Here is an 18,063-nt window from a genome sequence, read left to right as displayed (position 1 = left end):
GCTGGGGTTTGTGTGCAGTGGATACACTGACTAACATCAAGAAAGAAAAGAAAAAAGATTTTACAAATTAGTAAAACTAATAACAGTTAAAGCATTTTGTGTCGTGTCCTGTTTGAGTTTCCTGTACCATCAGGTGGGTATTGTCTTTCATATCTTTGTACACATTTAGCATAAGCTAAATGTAAACAAAGAAAGCGATCTGCCTGAATGCATAATGCCAACTGTAAAGTTTGGTGGAAGAAGAGTAATGGTTCTGGGCCGTTTTTCATGGTTCGGCCCCTTATGCCGCTTTTCCACCGCATGGTACCGCCTCAACTCGCCTCGACTCTACTCGCCTTTTTTGGTTTCCATTGGGAAAGTACCAGGTACCAGGTACCATATTACCTGGTACAACATTATATTACAACATTGAGGGGGTACTATCTGCAGTGGAAAACCAAGTGGTACTACCAAAAGCGAGTCGAGTCGAGTCGAGTCGAGTCAAGTCAAGTCGAGTCAAGTCGAGTCGAGTCGAGCCGGTACCATGCGGTGGAAAAGCGGCTTTAGTTCCAGTGAAGGGAAATCTTAACGCTACAACATCATGACATTCTAGACGATTGTTGCTTCCAGCTTTGTGGCAGCAGTTTGGGGACGGCCCTCTCCTGCCCCCATGCTCAAAGAGACATCCAGACAGGACGGTTTGTTAGATTGGTGTGGAAGAACCGGACCGGTCTGCACAGAGCCTGACCTCAACCCCATCCAACACCTTTGGGATGAACTGGAGCGCTGACTGGGAGCCGGGCCTGGTCGCCTGACATCGGAGCGATCTCACTAATGCTGTTGTGACTGAATGGAAGCGAATCCCCGCCGTGATGTTGCAACCACAGAACTTGATTGGATAGAACGGTTCTTTCACTGTTTGCCTTGGTAATTTGCCTAGTACAGCATAAAATGGCAACTATGGAATTTTAAGCATTAGTTGCTATGGTGACAACTAAGACACTAAGGCTGTAAAGTCTGTCACACTGTGAGAACTGAGCAGATGAGTCTGTTAGCAAACTGTCAAAACTCAACTGAATGCTAACGTTAGCGACGAGGCTAACGTAGCTTTATCACAGACTGTACTTCTCTCTCTAGCTCTTCTAGTCAACATTAGCATGTTAGCAAACTTGGCTGGTAAGCATCATCAAACAGGTACCTTTAACTTAATATAGCCCCTTAATTGCTAATGTATCTTCAGCTTCCTTTAGTGGAGAAGAACAGTTAGTGTTCCTTAACTTTTAACAGCTAAAAGGCATTTTATACTTAAATTAAAATTGTGTCTCTGCAGGTAAACTGGCGCTATTTGAGGCGTATTTGGGGTTGAAAAGGGTCTCTGTAGGTGTTGCTTACCTGCCCAAAAATCTAAACTTGGTGTCGAGTCTACGCGCACTCTGATTGGTCGATCAAAGGGGCGATCATGACAGCATCCAACTCTTCAAGCGCCAACTGCTCCAACACATCCCGTTCCTCCAGCTGCGTTGCTATAGCGGGGTCCATGTTTATTTTTACCGGTGATTGTCATCACGTCTGCTTCCTGTTCCATGTTTTGTTTTGGTGCAGTATAATTATTTTTTAAACGCTGCCACCCTGTATACGGGATTTCAGTGACATGCTACGCCACATCAACGCAGAAGTATAAAAGCTTGAATGTAAGCACTGCTGCAAGCTAGTGGTAGTTCACATAATAATGGCCGCCGCTCCGACCGTCTAGGAAGGTTGATTTGAATGGGAATGACCGTTCTGTCCATTCAAGCTCTGTGGGTAAAACACACTGATACTAAGTAAAGGATCATATATTATTGCAAAATAAAGCCACAGGATGAATCAAGACTCTGCTGTACATTATCCCACATATTACACAGCTACTTACCAAAGACATGAATCATTTGACACTTCAGAAACCTGAGTAGGAGAGAAGTTCTGTCTGTGGAAGCGCCGACCGTCCAGGAACGTTGATTTGAAGGGAAAGACCGTTAAAGTTCTGTGGTTCCAACAACTAGTGGAAAGCTTCCCAGAAGAGTGGAGGCTGTTAAAGGAATAGTTCACCCAAAAATGAAAATTACTACTCACCCTCATGCCAGTTGAAACACAGGTGAAGTTTGTCCATATAACACACAGGGAGGTTTCCAGCACAACTCCATAGCAGCCTTCTCCAAAACAACTGAAGTCAGTGGGGACCAGTTCTTCAGAGTTCCAAAAAGACCTACAGTATATTTACACCATCATTTAGTGCAAATCTGAACTACAGCTGATTGATTTGCAACAAATAATGGTGTATAGGTCTTTCTATTCACAGTGTGATTGTTTGGCTGTTTTTGTTTTGGAGCTCTAAAGAACAGGTCCCCATTGACTTCAGTTGTTTTGGAGAAGGCTGCTACCAAGTTGTCCTGGCAGCCTCCCTGTGTGTTATATGGACTAACAAATTTCACCTGAGTTTCATTTGGCATGAGGGTGAGTAGATGATGACAGAATTTTCATTTTTGGGTGAACTATTCCTTTAAAGCAGCAACGGAGGGACCGACTCCATATTAATGCCCATGATTTCAGAATCAGATGTTTTCCACGACCAGGTTCCACATACTTTTGGCTATGTAGTGTAATGTAAAGACATAAATAAAAATAATAAATATTTTTAAATAATAAAAAGATAGAATATAAAACACCTCGACCCAGGACACAAAAACAGGACGGGACACAGAAGCCACCTAGTGGAAAGAGACCCCCGTTACACAGGACAGGACAGGAAAATTATTTAAGCTGGTGATGGCAGCTTAGAAGCTAAGAAGGAGGCTTGTGACCGGGAGGTTGCTGGTTTGAATCCACAGATTGTCCACACACACACACACACACACACACACACACACACACACACACACACACACACACACACACAGACACCTAATGAATGCTCTCCCTCTCTCTTCCTCAGATTGTAAATTTAACTGTCATAAGCGATGTGCCCCAAAAGTGCCAAACAACTGTCTGGGAGAAGTTTCTATAAACGGAGGTGAGTTTCATCCTAGTGCACACACACACACACACACACACACACACATACACACACACACACACACACACACACACACAGTCTATAGATCCAGACTTTAGCAGGGTCTGTCTGTCTATCTGTCTTTGGCCCATAGAGCTTCTGAGTCCGGGGGCGGAGTCAGACATCGTCATGGCGGAGGGTTGCCTTGACGACCACGACGGCGACAGAGGCGGCGGCCTGTTGGACGACATGGAGGACGCGATGACATCAGAGGGGGGTCTCCTGCTGGAGGCGGGGCCTGGAGACCTGTGTGACCTCCACGACCCCGACCTGGACGAGTCCAACCGGGCCATCAGGTACACACACACACACACACACACACACACACACACACACTCTCTCACACACACACACACACACACACACAGAGCTGAGGTTGTGCTTTGCCCCGCCCCCTGCAGCCCGTCGACCAGTAACAACATCCCTCTGATGCGGGTCGTCCAGTCCGTCAAACACACCAAGAGGAAGAGCAGCAACGTGGTGAAAGAAGGCTGGATGGTCCACTACACCAGCAAGGACACACTGGTACCTGTCTGTCTGCCTGTCTGTCTGCCTGTCTGTCTGTCTGTCTCTCTGTCTGTCTCTCTGTCTGTCTCTCTGTCTGTCTGTCTGTCTGTCTGACTGTCTGCCTGTCTGTCTGTCTGCCTGTCTGTCTGTCTGTCTGTCTGCCTGTCTGTCTGTCTGTCTGTCTCTCTGTCTGTCTGTCTGTCTGTCTGCCTGTCTGTCTGTCTGTCTGTCTCTCTCTGTCTGTCTGCCTGCCTGTCTGTCTGTCTGTCTGTCTCTCTCTGCCTGTCTGCCTGTCTGTCTGTCTGTCTGTCTGTCTGTCTGTCTCTCTGTCTGTCTGTCTGTCTGTCTGCCTGTCTGTCTGTCTGTCTGTCTCTCTCTGTCTGTCTGCCTGCCTGTCTGTCTGTCTGTCTGTCTCTCTCTGCCTGTCTGCCTGTCTGTCTGTCTGTCTGTCTGTCTGACATTTACCAACTGCACCAAGAACGTTGGTCGGTTCTGACAAAAATCTCGTCTTTGCAAAGACAATCAGTTGGTTAAGGAGGTGATTTCAACAAATCTATTTTACTGAAACACCAATTAAAAACCAACACACGAACGGTTCAAACATCACCAACTTTAGTCCCGCCCACAAAGGCTCTGATTGGCTCGATCGTTTCTCCAAGCGAGAACCACAGACTGTAAACTGTTCTTCCTCCATCGTCTTCTGAAAGGTTTTTGAAGCTGCAGATTGTGTTTACAGTCGGCCGGCATGTTGACGTTTTTTTTTTGAGCCGGAGCAGCCAAAGAGAGGCAGAGGGGCGGAGCCAAGGTGGAGGGGGGGCGGAGTTTGGGTCGTCCGCAGAGTCGCAGCTCTCTCGCTATTGGCTCGGCCCCCCTCTCTCCACCCCCCTCCGCCGCTCAGCTTTCACATTAGTAATGTTGGTCCGTACCCGAGTACACTTACGTATCTACACACTCCCATACAGTAGGTGGCGGTATGCACCTAGTTGGTTTGCGATCCGCCAATAAACACAAAGAAGAAGAAGAAGAAGAAGAGTACACTTGCGTCATCAACTATGCCACATTTGTTTATGTTGTTGGTCCAGTGTAGAAAAGAGGTGGTGTGATGGGTTGTCCACTGCATCATACCATGGAAATCTGACTTTTTCTGATTTTCTTTAGTTTGTCACGGCATTGTTCTGTTGTTCTATTGTACCCACACACATGTAAATACTCTTGAATTAATCCATAAATCTTGGCATTTTTAGTGTGTAATGTCCAGTTGTGATTGTATGTTTTGCGTCTGCCCAAATTTCAAGTAAGCATTTTATTTCTTCAGTAGACCAGAGAGATGTTTTGAACGGGACAGTCGAATAGTTATGACATCACATCGTAAATAGCAGTCCACTTCCGTGTTTTGGTCCAGTAGTTTTCACACCTGATGCGAACCGGCCCCGGGCTCCGTTCGTTGATCCGTGCCCCCGGGGTCCAGTACACGGTGTTCACACTAATCAAACGAACTGGACTTTGGGGGTCAAGTGTACTCGGATCCGGGCCCGGGTCCCTGATGTGAAAGCGCCCCTAAGAAAGCAAACCCAGTGCTTTATTTGTTATCTGTTATTAGAAGTTGGTTGTGGTCCGTTGACTTCATGGAGTTGGCGGTTTGGAGTCTTTCTGGAGCCGGACTCTAGCGGACTTTAGAGGAACTGCTGCTGCTTCAGGATCGGCTTCATCTGGACAGTGAGACCGGACCGCGGCTGAGTTCAGCTGCATTCAGTTGATATCTGTATAGATATTTCACAACTAGAGCTGAACTGTTGGTGAGTTTGTTTAACTGGTGGTGGAGGATCTTGGGTCAGACTCAGTAAGGAGGTGTTTTATTTTTAATTAGTCAACATTTAAATAGTTTTGGCGATGAACCTGCTGCTGTGATATTGGACTGTTGCGTTTTGGAGCGCTTAGATAGACAATTTTACTTTTGTCGCTCTTTTAAAGCAATCCTGACTGTATTCAGATTTTTTTTACACGCTCTTTGCTCTTTCTGCAGTGTGACTGGTTTTATTTTGACTTTATTCATTGTTGTATGTTGTTGGTCTGCAGCTTTTAGGTTTGTCTTGATGCTGCTGTCTTTGCCTGGGCTCCCTTCAAAAAGGAGGTTCTTCATTTCATTGGAACTGCTTCATATCTGACTTCTCTTTTCCTCTTTTCTCCTCTGTCTTTCTCCTCTTTCCTTTCCTCTCTGTCTTTTTTGTCTATAACATTTATTTTCTGTCCACCTCCTTTTTCTTGTCTCTTTTCATGCTTTTCTCCACCCCTCCCCCCTCTTTCTTTCTCTCTTTCTTTCTTATATTTTCACTTTTTCTGATCTGTTGTCTCTAACTTCTCCTCTCCTCTCCTCTCCTCTCCTCTCCTCTCCTCTCCTCTCCTCTCCTCTCTCTGTTTCAGAGGAAAAGACATTACTGGCGGCTGGACAGTAAATGCATCACTCTGTTTCAGAATGACACTGGAAGTAAATACTACAAGGTAAGACACTTCTTCGTTGTCATAACTTGGGTAAGAAGTTTTTCATCAAATAGTCACACTGACTATGTTTACATGGACAGCAATAATCTGACTGTTGGCCTTATTCTAAAGACAATATTCAGATGAAGTCCGGTCAGCAGGACCGAGGAGGATCACCGGAGACTCGGACAGTTTCAGACTTTACTGAAAACTTCACGATCTCCGTTTCCCTCTAAATCCTGAGCATGCTCAGTTTCAGCCTCTCCTTCTGTTTCCTGCTGTCAGTCTCTTTCTCCTCTGAAACCAGTTCAGAGGAGCGTCAGGCGGGCGGACCGCCGCTCCGGTCCTCCGATAGAGAGTCCTGGTTCAGGACCGATTCAGGTGTTTACAGTCTGAACCGCTTCAATAATGAGACTGACATCAGAATAATGCACATGTCTTAATGAGACTCTGCTTACTGACTATGACCTTATTCAGGTTCAGGGGATCAGAAAATGATGTTCACATGTAAATGTCTTAGTGTTTTCTGAATCTGGTTCATATCAGATTATTGCTGTCTGTGTAAACAGAGTCAGTGACTTTATAACTTCACCAACCAATTTCACTAGTCTACTCTATTCTGCTCTACTCCACTTGACTATTCTATTCTACTCTACTGTACTCTACTGTACTCGACTCTGCCCTGCTCTATTCTGTTCTACTCTGCTCCACTGGACTCCACTCTACTCTGCTCTACTCTATTCTAATCTACTCTATTCTGCTCGACTCTACCCGACTCTACTCTCTTCTACTCAACTCTACTCTGCTCTGCTCGACTCAACTCTGCTCTACTCTATTCTATTCTACTCGACTCTACCCTACTCTACTCTCTTCTACTCTGCTCTGTTCTCCTCTGCTCCACTGGACTCAACTCTACTCTGCTCTGCTCTGCTCAACTCGACTCTGCTCTACTCTATTCTATTCTACTCCACTCTTGACTGTACTCTACTCTGCTCCACTACACTCTGCTCTATTCTACTCCACTCTTGACTGTATTCTACTCTACTCTCTTCTACTCTGCTCTATTCTACTCTGCTCCACTGGACTCCACTCTACTCTATTCTACTCTATTCTACTCTATTCTAATCTACTCCACTCTGTTCTACTCTACCCTACTCTATTCTATTCTACTCGACTCTTGACTGTACTCTACTCTGCTCCACTGTACTCTGCTCTATTCTACTTGACTACTCTACCCTACTCTACTCTATTCTATTCTACTCTGCTCTGTTCTCCTCTGCTCCACTGGACTCCACTCTACTCTATTCTACTCTATTCTACTCTATTCTAATCTACTCCACTCTGTTCTACCCTACCCTACTCTACTCTCTGCTACTCAACTCTGCTCTGCTCGACTCGATTCTATTCTACTCCACTCTTGACTGTACTCTACTCTGCTGCACTACGCTCTGCTCTATTCTACTCTATTCTGCTCGACTCTACTCTACCCTACTCTACTCTCTTCTACTCAACTCTGCTCTGCTCTGCTCTGCTCGACTCGGCTCTACTCTATTCTATTCTACTCGACTCTTGACTGTACTCTACTCTGCTGCACTACGCTCTGCTCTATTCTACTCTATTCTACTCGACTCTACCGTACTCTACTCTCTGCTACTCAACTCTGCTCTGCTCGACTCGACTCTGATCTACTCTATTCTACTCGACTCTTGACTGTACTCTACTCTGCTGCACTACGCTCTGCTCTATTCTACTCTATTCTGCTTGACTCTACTCTACCCTACTCTACTCTCTTCTACTCAACTCTGCTCTGCTCGACTCTGCTCTACTCTATTCTATTCTACTCGACTCTACTCTACCCTGCTCTACTCTCTTCTACTCTGCTCTGTTCTACTCTGCTGTGCTCAACTCAACTCTGCTCTACTCTATTCTACTCGACTCTTGACTGTTCTCTGCTCCACTGTGCTCTGCTCTATTCTACTCGACTCTACCCTACTACTCTACTCTCTTCTACTCTGCTCTGTTCTACTCTGCTCTACTCTGCTTCACTAGCTGTCCCTTCCCTCTGCAGGAAATCCCTCTGTCTGAGATCTTGTCGTTGGAGCCGGCTCAGACTCTGTCCCTGCTGCCTGATGGAGCCAATCCCCACTGCTTTGAGATCGCCACCGCCGCGCTCCTTTACTTTGTCGGGGAGAATCTCCAGAGGAGCGAGGGCCCGGCCGGCAGCAGCCTGCTGGTGAGCAGCAGGCTGTGATGTGATGTCATACTTCATAGATAAGAAGGGCGATGACGCGGCAAAAAGTGTGAAACCCACTTACATTTATGTGAAGAAAAAAAACAACAAATCGACATTTTCTGTGGTTGCCTTTTCTGTGTTCTAATAATTTATGTGAAATGTATGTGGGGTAAATAATTTTCATGGCTGTCAAACAACGGCGAGATCATTAAAAAAAAATGTTTTCTTTAAGTGTCAAAATGCAACGTGACTCCTGTCTTGAACGGAAGTTTGCACGGAAGCATTTTGTGACTTCCAGATAATTAAATTAGTATGATCGTGCAGTTGTTTGACAGCTGTGAAAAGGTTATGGGCAATTAACCATAACCATACACATTTCACTTATCATCATACTATAAAGCAAGGAATCTCGAGAACCGTTCGTCCGATCGACTTCACACTTGGCGGGTGTGTTGCTGGGGACCAAAGGACATGCAGTGTCGGATTTGGTGCAATTCGGACACGTGACACGTTCAATATTAATAAACTTTGAATAAACAAGTGAACAGCGCTCTGTGCAGCAGTGGTGCAAACGGGCACTGCACTAGTTATTACAATTATTAAAACACAGCAAAAGCAACCACAGAAAATGTTGATTTTTTGTTTTGTTTCTTTTTTTGATTTCGCACTTGTACCACACTTTGTAGGCGTGGCCTTCGAGAAAAGTCACGCCATTCTTATCTATAGAGACGTTGTAGCTGCATCACAAATCCCAGCAACCACCGTGGAATTGAAGAACTGTGTGTTAGTTAATAAAGTGTAAATGTGTATGAAGCAGCTGTCAGCAGAGAGCAGCTGACTCAGCTTGTTGTGGTGTGGCTGTAGATCCATTCAGTAACGTTCTCAGTAAAAGTGAATAGTGTGATAAGGTGGATTTGTTTCCAAATGTAGGTTACTGTGACACAGTAAACTGTCTTGTCTTTAGCCCTAGTCTCTACTCCAAAACATGAAGAGTTGGAGCTTGAGAAGAGTCAGCTCAGTTAACCTGAACAAACTGTTAGCTAGCTAACTAGCCAGCAAACACACTGATGTTAATGTTAGCATGAGACTACTGCCTGGGACCTTTGTCACATGTCTCTCTCAGTCTCCAGTCTCCCCAGTCTCTGTTCATTGTCTAATAAAAAAAAATCAGAAAAAGAATCTTTTAAAAACAGCAACAAAAAACATGTACTAGCTACTATTAGCTTCGACAAGACCTGTTAGCTTGTGTGCAGACGTGTAACAACAAGACAGTAATGGTTAGCTGTGGTCCCTCTTCCTGCTATATGGTGACGTAAATAATTTGTTATACTGGATATTTTTTCCCCCTGGTCCTCTGGGTGGGGTAAATAACTTGTTAAACTTGTTGTTTTTCCTCCAGGCGAGGTAAATAACTTGTTTAATTCGTTGTTTTTCCTCCAGGTGAGGTAAATAACTTGTTGAACTCGTTGTTTTTCCTCCAGGTGAGGTAAATAACTTGTTGAATTCGTTGTTTTTCCTCCAGGCGAGGTAAATAACTTGTTTAATTCGTTGTTTTTCCTCCAGGCGAGGTAAATAACTTGTTAAACTTGTTGTTTTTCCTCCAGGCGAGGTAAATAACCTGTTAAACTTGTTGTTTTTCCTCCAGGTGAGGTAAATAACTTGTTTAATTCGTTGTTTTTCCTCCAGGCGAGGTAAATAACTTGTTAAACTTGTTGTTTTTCCTCCAGGTGAGGTAAATAACTTGTTTAATTCGTTGTTTTTCCTCCAGGCGAGGTAAATAACTTGTTAAACTTGTTGTTTTTCCTCCAGGCGAGGTAAATAACTTGTTAAACTTGTTGTTTTTCCTCCAGGTGAGGTAAATAACTTGTTGAACTCGTTGTTTTTCCTCCAGGCGAGGTAAATAACTTGTTTAATTCGTTGTTTTTCCTCCAGGCGAGGTAAATAACCTGTTAAACTTGTTGTTTTTTCCTCCAGGCGAGGTAAATAACTTGTTTGTTGTTTTTCCCCCAGGTCAGCGGAGTCGGTCCAGATGTGGCCCGGATGTGGGAGATGGCCATCCAGCACGCTCTGATGCCAGCCATCTCTAAAGGAGTCTCCCACGGCTCGCACCACACCGGACACAGTACGCTGCTCTCACAAAGGCACAGTTCACACATTATAACTGTTCACGTTATCACAAATGGTTTTTTTTTTGACGTTTTTCCCCCTTTTACCATACAAATATAACTAGCATTCTCGCATTAGCATTCTAGAACTTACATTGCTTTAAAAATGACGGCGCAGGTATAACAGAAGTTTTTTAGACCTTAAGATCCCTGTGGGCCTTTCGACACCCAGTCACCCATTGCAGGATTTCAGATACTGATAACAAGTAACACTTTACTTTCCAATGGCCTTATTCCAGTGTCTCCACCTGTGTGTTAACCTATGGAAAAGTACTGTATCGTTAAAACTATGTCCACTTTGCTTTAAACGGATGGTGAAACAATGTCTGATGGATAAGATTCCTCACTGGAAGCCAATATAGTGGCATCTTAGTTTATTCGTGTTTTTTTGTGATAATTTTGGCTTTATGTAGAATTTAGGAATTGTTTATAATTTATAAGATATATAGTATTTGTATATTCCTGGTCTGTTGTTTTTATTGTTATATTGACTCACTGACACTGATTCAACTGCCGGTCAAGTCCATAGCCTTCTTGGACTAGACCACAATTACAATAACTCTCTAAGACTTTCTTGTGTTTTATCCTTGATTGTTTTTGAATCATTACATTATATTGTATATATGTAACTTTTTTATAACAATTTTATCATTAATTCACAGGGTAAATATACGTATAGCAGAATAGACTCGGGCTGATACACTTGACTAAGGCCACTGGAAAAGAAAGTTTTACTTAAAACCGTTTCTCGAAACTCCTTAACATTGGACTATTTGGAGGTAGACGGTTAATTTTTATCTGACAATATCTAGTAATTTTTACTGATAATATTTGTAGATTTTTGACAAAATAATTGCTGGCCTGAAACTAAAACTCTCTTATTCAATATTATTGATCAGCTACATTACAGTTAAGCCCCTTATTTACAATTCAGCAACATTTTAGTGGATGTAATCTTTTTTCAGTACTGATATCTTTACTCATATCAGGTAGCATTGTTTTTTTTTCCAAAATGGAAATACTGCAGTGTTTTTGTACGAACGCTTTCCCTCTAATTTTGACTCAGATCAGTGTTTGTTTCTCACCAACAGAAGAAGTTTCCATCAGTATTTCTGTCTCAAACTGCCAGATCCAGGAGAACGTGGTAAGAATACACACACACACACACACATACACACACACACACACACACACACACACACACACATAAGTTCAAGTGATATCAGGTCGATGGGAACACGTCACAATCGGTCGTTCCAGCAGTTTGCGTTCTCGTGCTTTATGGAGAACGTTTCCTCAACTGTTTCTACACACTGCAGCCTTCCAGGCTAATGTTAGCAATCGAGCTAGCAATAGCCTAGCTAGCAAGCAATCTTCGGCTATTTCAGTGGATTATGAATGTAAATACCGCAGGAAATTGAATGCTGTAGGAAATACCCATGTCTTTTAAATTTGTACTTGTGGTTCATTTTCGGCTTTACTGAAATTTCTTGCGTTCACGTCCGACTCTGCGCTCTGTTCAGCCATGTTGGAAACAACTCGTCACAACTCGACCGATTTCTGCTGCAGCTACAATCCTGATTTCTCCAACTTGATCATGTGACAGAATAAAGTTCATGTGTTCATGTGGCACTTACTTTCCACCTTCAGACTAGACCAGACTAGACTAGACTAGACTAGACACCTGTTTCTAGTCGTGTCTTCTCCCCATAATCCTTTTCCTGCTGTGGATTTTCTCTCACTTTTCGTACTTGGAGATTGCAATTTACATTTTAAGACTTCATGCTCATTTCACAAAATTTCCAGATCAGGTTGATTAGCACGATGTGTATTAAACATTTACGTCACATCAGGCTGTAAAGACGGGCGAACCGAGTTTTGGTGCGTTTCCCCTCCATTACATCTCTGCCTGTGACGCCGTGTCCCATTTACATGCACCTTGCAGTCTGCAAGGTGAGCACGTCTTCAAGCACCTCGAATGGAGATTACTGTGATTACCCACTCAGCCAAACCGTTGCCATGGCGACCGATGGTAATTAGGCAGCGAGCGCGGAGGGGGAGGAGGGTATATAATATTGTATTTCTGTCCTCTTCCATCAAGGTGTGATATTAGGCTGTCAGCTAAGAAGGGGGAAAAAAAGGGAGACGTGATTGCAGGCGAACGAACGAGAAAATATTTTCCAGCGTTGGTGTCAAAGCTGTGGCAGGATCGGTGACACACACACATACACACACACATACACACACGCACACACACACGCACACACACACGCACACACACACACACACACTCTGTTTAAAGGAGGCAAACGCTGGGTTTCTCCTGTTCGTTTTGCCTCCATCCTCATCAGTCTGTTCTGTTCAATAGATTCCAGGAGTTATTTTTTGATGAAGTGTTTGTGGGTGAACCTGCCTCACCTAGTACTAATAATAATAATAATAATAACAATAATAAACTTTACTTATATAACACTTAAAACAACTGTTACAAAGCACTCTCCAAAGACTCTCCATCAGACAGGTGCCAACATGTCTGGTGGCTGCAGTGCATTCCGGTCTATTGGTGGAGAGATTGGTCTCTCTGCCTCTTCCCACCAAAACCAACCAAAAGAACTAACCAAAGCTTTTTTCCTGTTTTTCACCCTCCTCACAGTTGTTGTTGTTGTTGTTGTTGTTGTTTTTCAGGATATCAGCTCGGTCTACCAGATCTTCCCAGACGAGGTGCTGGGCTCCGGACAGTTTGGGATCGTCTATGGAGGTAAAACCACAGAACAGTTCTTCCACTGTTTGCTATGGTAATTTGCTAATTGGTAATTAGTTGCTATGGTGACAACACAAGTCTGGACATTAAGGCTGTAAAGTCTGTCACACTGTGAGAACTGAGCAGATGAGTCTGTTAGCAAACTGTCAAAACGGGAGCGTATCTATGTTCCCAGGGTCCTATGTTCCCCAGTTCAATATTCTGTTAACACACATTAACCCTCCTACTGTGTTCAGGTCAAATTTGACCCGTTTCAAGTTAAAATATTTCATAAATATTATCGAGTGTTTCAAAACAGCTATATAAACACATCAAAACCAATGGTTATCATTTTATTTGATTTTGAAGGTCTCTAAAAACAATTGTTACATCTGTGGTGTTCCAGGTAAAATCTGACCCGGCAGAGAATATTAAAGAGTCTGGGTGGTTCTGTGGATAAAATTTTACTCAAACTTGACTCTTGTTTGGGTTGGGTTTGATCCACAAAACCACCCAGAATGTTTTATTGCTGCATGCCATACTATTAAAAACCAATGTTCTCTGTGGGTCAGATTTTACCCTATTTTTGATGATTTGATGATTTGGTTTGGAGAACATCTTTTCCAGGTTCCCATTATGTGCTATATAGAGCTGGGGAACATAGGACCCTGGGAACATAGGAATGACTCCGTCAAAACTCAACTGGAAGCTAACGTTAGCGACCAGGCTAACGTAGCTTCATCACAGACTGGACTTCTCTCTCTAGCTCTTCTAGTCAACATTAGCATGTTAGCAATCCATGGCAGCAAGGAGACAGAGAAGCTGCTTTGGTTCTTGCTGTAAAACCTCTCAGCTCAGTGACTTGCTGCGAGTCGCTTTATACAGAAGCTAGTCCAACGGGTCACAGCAAGATGGCCGCCGCTCAGACCGTCCAGGAACGCTGATTTGAATGGGGATGACCGTTTTGTCCATTCAAGCTCTATGGGTAAAACACACTGATACTAAGTAAGGAATCATATATTATTGCAAAATAAACTCTGACAGGATGAATCAAGACTCTGCTGAATTATCCCACATATTACACAGCTATTTACCAAAGACATGAATCACTTGACACATCAGAAACCTGAGTAGGAGGAGAGAGGTTCTGTCTGTGGAAGTCATAGATTACGTAATGCCCCTTTAAAATATCAAGATATATGTAGTCTCTCATGTTGATGTAATCGGAGGCTGTGTGTGCGTGTGTGTGTGTGTGTGTGTGTGTGTGTGTCTCTGCAGGGAAGCACAGGAAGTCCGGGCGAGATGTCGCCATTAAGATCATCGATAAACTCCGCTTCCCCACCAAGCAGGAGAGCCAGCTGCGCAACGAGGTGGCCATCCTGCAGGTACACACACACACACACACACACACACACACACACACACACACACACACACACACACTGAAAAACACACAGCCACTTATTTTCTTTATAATACAAGTAGATGGACATGGCCACACACGCCTTCCTTCACACATACAAACACACCTACACACTGACGTACCTACACACACACACTCACACACACACACACACACACACACACACACATGGCGGTGAGGATGGAACCTGTTGGCACTGAGTGAGACATCCTATAGTGAACACGGGTAATGACTTCATTACCGTGGCAACACTGTAGGGGTGTGACATCATATAACACTGCAGCGCTGCTCAACTACCGGCTCTGATTCACAGTTCACTTCCATTACAGTCAAATCACTTCATTTTTATAGACTTGCTTTTATGTGATTTTTTTTATTAATTTATCTATGATGGGATGATCTGTTTATCTCACGATCCGGTTCGATACGTGATCTGAGGTTCAGGATTCAATCCAACCAGGATATGATGTGATCAATAGAAGTTCAGTGACAACAAACTGATTGTGCAGAATTCTGTTTATTTCTGAGACTCAAATCTTTCTAGCGATGCCATTGGCTGCTAGAATGTAAACAACAATTTAAAAATGTCATTACAAAGTGACAATAATATAATTTGGATGGAGAGCTTGTGAAACTGTGATGGTCAAGAGTCTCATTAGTGATTACTACAGCAGAATAACATGGAGCTGATATCACCATTCATGTTCCTGACCCACGATATGTATTGCCACATTTTTGTATTGTGATTTATTTATTTCGATATACAGTATATTGTCCCCTAATGAACACTGTATATTATTATATAATATAATCTATAATCTATTCTATAATCTATTAATTTATTCACTTTTAGTAATTGAGTCGATTAATTGAGTAGTCAATCAAAAGAGAATGAATCGATTATAATTTTGATAACTGATGAATCATTTTAATAATTTATCATGTACAAAATACCACACATTTTCTGGTTACAGCTTCCGAAATTCTAAGATTTGCTGCTTTTCTCTGTTTCATATCATAAAATGAATACTTTGGGTTTTTTGGCTGCTGGTCAGACTAAAGCTGGAGACACATTAAAATATTTTTCCAATCATAAAGGACAGTGAAAAAGATTGAGCAGCACACATTTAACAACTGAAATTAGCAGATTTCCAGTATCTTGTGATGCATACACAACAACGGCACAAATCACAAGACCGTAGACCTTATACAAAAGACTGAGAATAATAATAATTTTCTTGCGAGAATGTGATTTTTCATGGTACTCGAAATTAATTTTTCCGCTTTATTTTGATACCAAAAATAAACGTGCGGCCCATACGGCTTGCAGCAGCTGTGGTTTGTGCTGCAATTTACATTGAAAAAGGACTGAGAACACATTCAGGTTTCTTTTTATTTCCTGGCTCAGGCACTGCGCACATTGGATCTTGTGTTTACACTTACATGTTTTTTCCCTCTTGCTTCATCTGTCGCAATCTTCATTTTCATTGGCTATTGAAAATTACCGTTAAGATTTGAGTCTTTGATAAGCACACACCACATGATCATGCAAAGCTCCGATAAAATCACACATTTGATCTAATCGTGACGTTGCCGATTGGGATCATAGGAGATAGATTTGAGTCTTTCACTTCCACACATATAACGATTACTGCGACTAAACAGCGCGACCCTGAACTACCCTGAACTACCCTGAACTACCTTGAACTACCCTGAACAACCCTGGACTACCCTGAACTACCCTGAACAACCCTGGACTACCCTGAACTACCCTGAACTACCCTGAACAACCCTGAACAACCCTGGACTACCCTGAACTACCCTGGACTACCCTGAACTACCCTGAACTACCCTGAACAACCCTGAACTACCCTGAACAACCCTGGACTGCTCTGAAATACCCTGAACAACCCTGGACTGCTCTGAAATACCCTGAACAACCCTGGACTACCCTGAACTACCCTGAACAACCCTGGACTACCCTGAACTGCCCTGAACTACCCTAAACTACCTTAAACTACCCTAGACTACCATGAATTACCCTGGACTACCCTGAACTACACTGGACTACCCTAGACTACCTCAGACAACCCTGGTCTACCCTGGACTACCCTGAACTACCCTGGACTACCCTGGTCTACCCTGAACTACCCTGGATGACCCTGAACTACCCTGAACTACACTGGACCACCCTGGACTACCCTGAATGACCCTGGCCTACCCTAGACTACCCTGAACTACCCTGGATGACCCTGAACTACCTTGGACTACCCCAAACTACCTGAACTACCCTGAACTACCCTGAACTACCCTGAACTACCCTGGACTACCCTGGACTACACTGGACTACCCTGGACTACACTGGACTACCCTGGATGACCCTGATCTACCTTGGACTACCCTGAACTACCCCGAACTACCCTGGACTACCCTGAACTACCCTGAGCTACACTGGACTACCCTGGACTACCCTGTGAAGACCCTGAACTACCCTGGACTACACAGGACTACTCTGGACTACCCTGTGACGACCCTGAACTACCCTGGACTACACAGGACTACCCTGGACTACACTGTGATGACCCTGAACTACCCTGGACTGCCTGAACTACCCTGAACTACCCTGGGTGACCCTGGATTACCCTGAACTACCTGAAATACCCTGGACTACCCTGTGGCGACCCTGAACTCCCCTTGACTACCTGAAGTACCCTGAACTACCCTGGATGACCCTGAACTACTGCCGACTCTGCCCAATCTCAAATCGTTGCCAAATCGGGCTTCAAAAACGTGTAATGTGTCCCCAGTTTTAGGAAGAAATTTGAATAATCACTTTTGGGCTCTGGTAACTTGTGATGGACACTTGTAATTATTTATGACATTTTGTAGACTAAATGATTAATCTGAAAAAATAATCGACAGATTAATTGATAATGAAAATAATGTTGCTATTTAATTTTAGTTTATTCTTTTTCAGGTTACTTTATTTGTACCCATACGTAGATTTGGTGATTTTACTATGTGTGTAATTCCATTGATTTATTTTAATCAAATTAGGAATTAAAATAATGTATATAATATATTTAGTAACCTTTTTTTTATTTTAAATCACCATTCAATTGATGAATAGTCCTCATTTGCATTTTCCGCCTGAAACCAACCAACCTGATGATGAACATAATGCTGATGATGATGATGATGATGATGATGATGATGATGAAGATAATATTGATGATGATGATCGCCTCCCCCTCCTCAGAACCTGCACCACCCGGGCGTAGTGAACCTGGACTGCATGTTTGAGACTCCGGAGCGAGTGTTCGTCGTCATGGAGAAGCTGCACGGCGACATGCTGGAGATGATCCTGTCCAGTGAGAAGGGCCGGCTCCCAGAGAGGATCACCAAGTTCCTGGTCACACAGGTGCACACACACACACACACACACAC

At 43.4% G+C, this 18,063-nt stretch overlaps 1 protein-coding gene across 1 annotated transcript in view; it reads left to right on the top strand.

Annotated features, from left to right (window-relative positions):
- Positions 1–18,063, top strand: part of LOC139667950 (serine/threonine-protein kinase D1-like) — a 44,501-nt gene that overhangs the window by 10,005 nt on the left and 16,433 nt on the right. The window contains 10 exon segments of the mRNA XM_071547405.1: positions 2,951–3,028; positions 3,165–3,366; positions 3,472–3,595; positions 5,999–6,076; positions 8,124–8,288; positions 10,299–10,410; positions 11,545–11,597; positions 13,139–13,211; positions 14,472–14,578; positions 17,876–18,037. Of these exon segments, the coding sequence (XP_071403506.1) occupies positions 2,951–3,028; positions 3,165–3,366; positions 3,472–3,595; positions 5,999–6,076; positions 8,124–8,288; positions 10,299–10,410; positions 11,545–11,597; positions 13,139–13,211; positions 14,472–14,578; positions 17,876–18,037 (1,154 nt within the window).

The sequence above is a fragment of the Centroberyx affinis genome, unplaced genomic scaffold (genome assembly GCF_046629955.1).
Source record: "Centroberyx affinis isolate AG114_WGS23_722 - 3 ecotype Tasmania unplaced genomic scaffold, CSIRO-AGI_Caff_v1 ptg005891l_1, whole genome shotgun sequence".
NCBI lineage: Eukaryota > Metazoa > Chordata > Actinopteri > Beryciformes > Berycidae > Centroberyx > Centroberyx affinis.
Note: the sequence above shows the minus strand (reverse complement) of the source record. Positions and strands in the feature narration are given on the sequence as shown.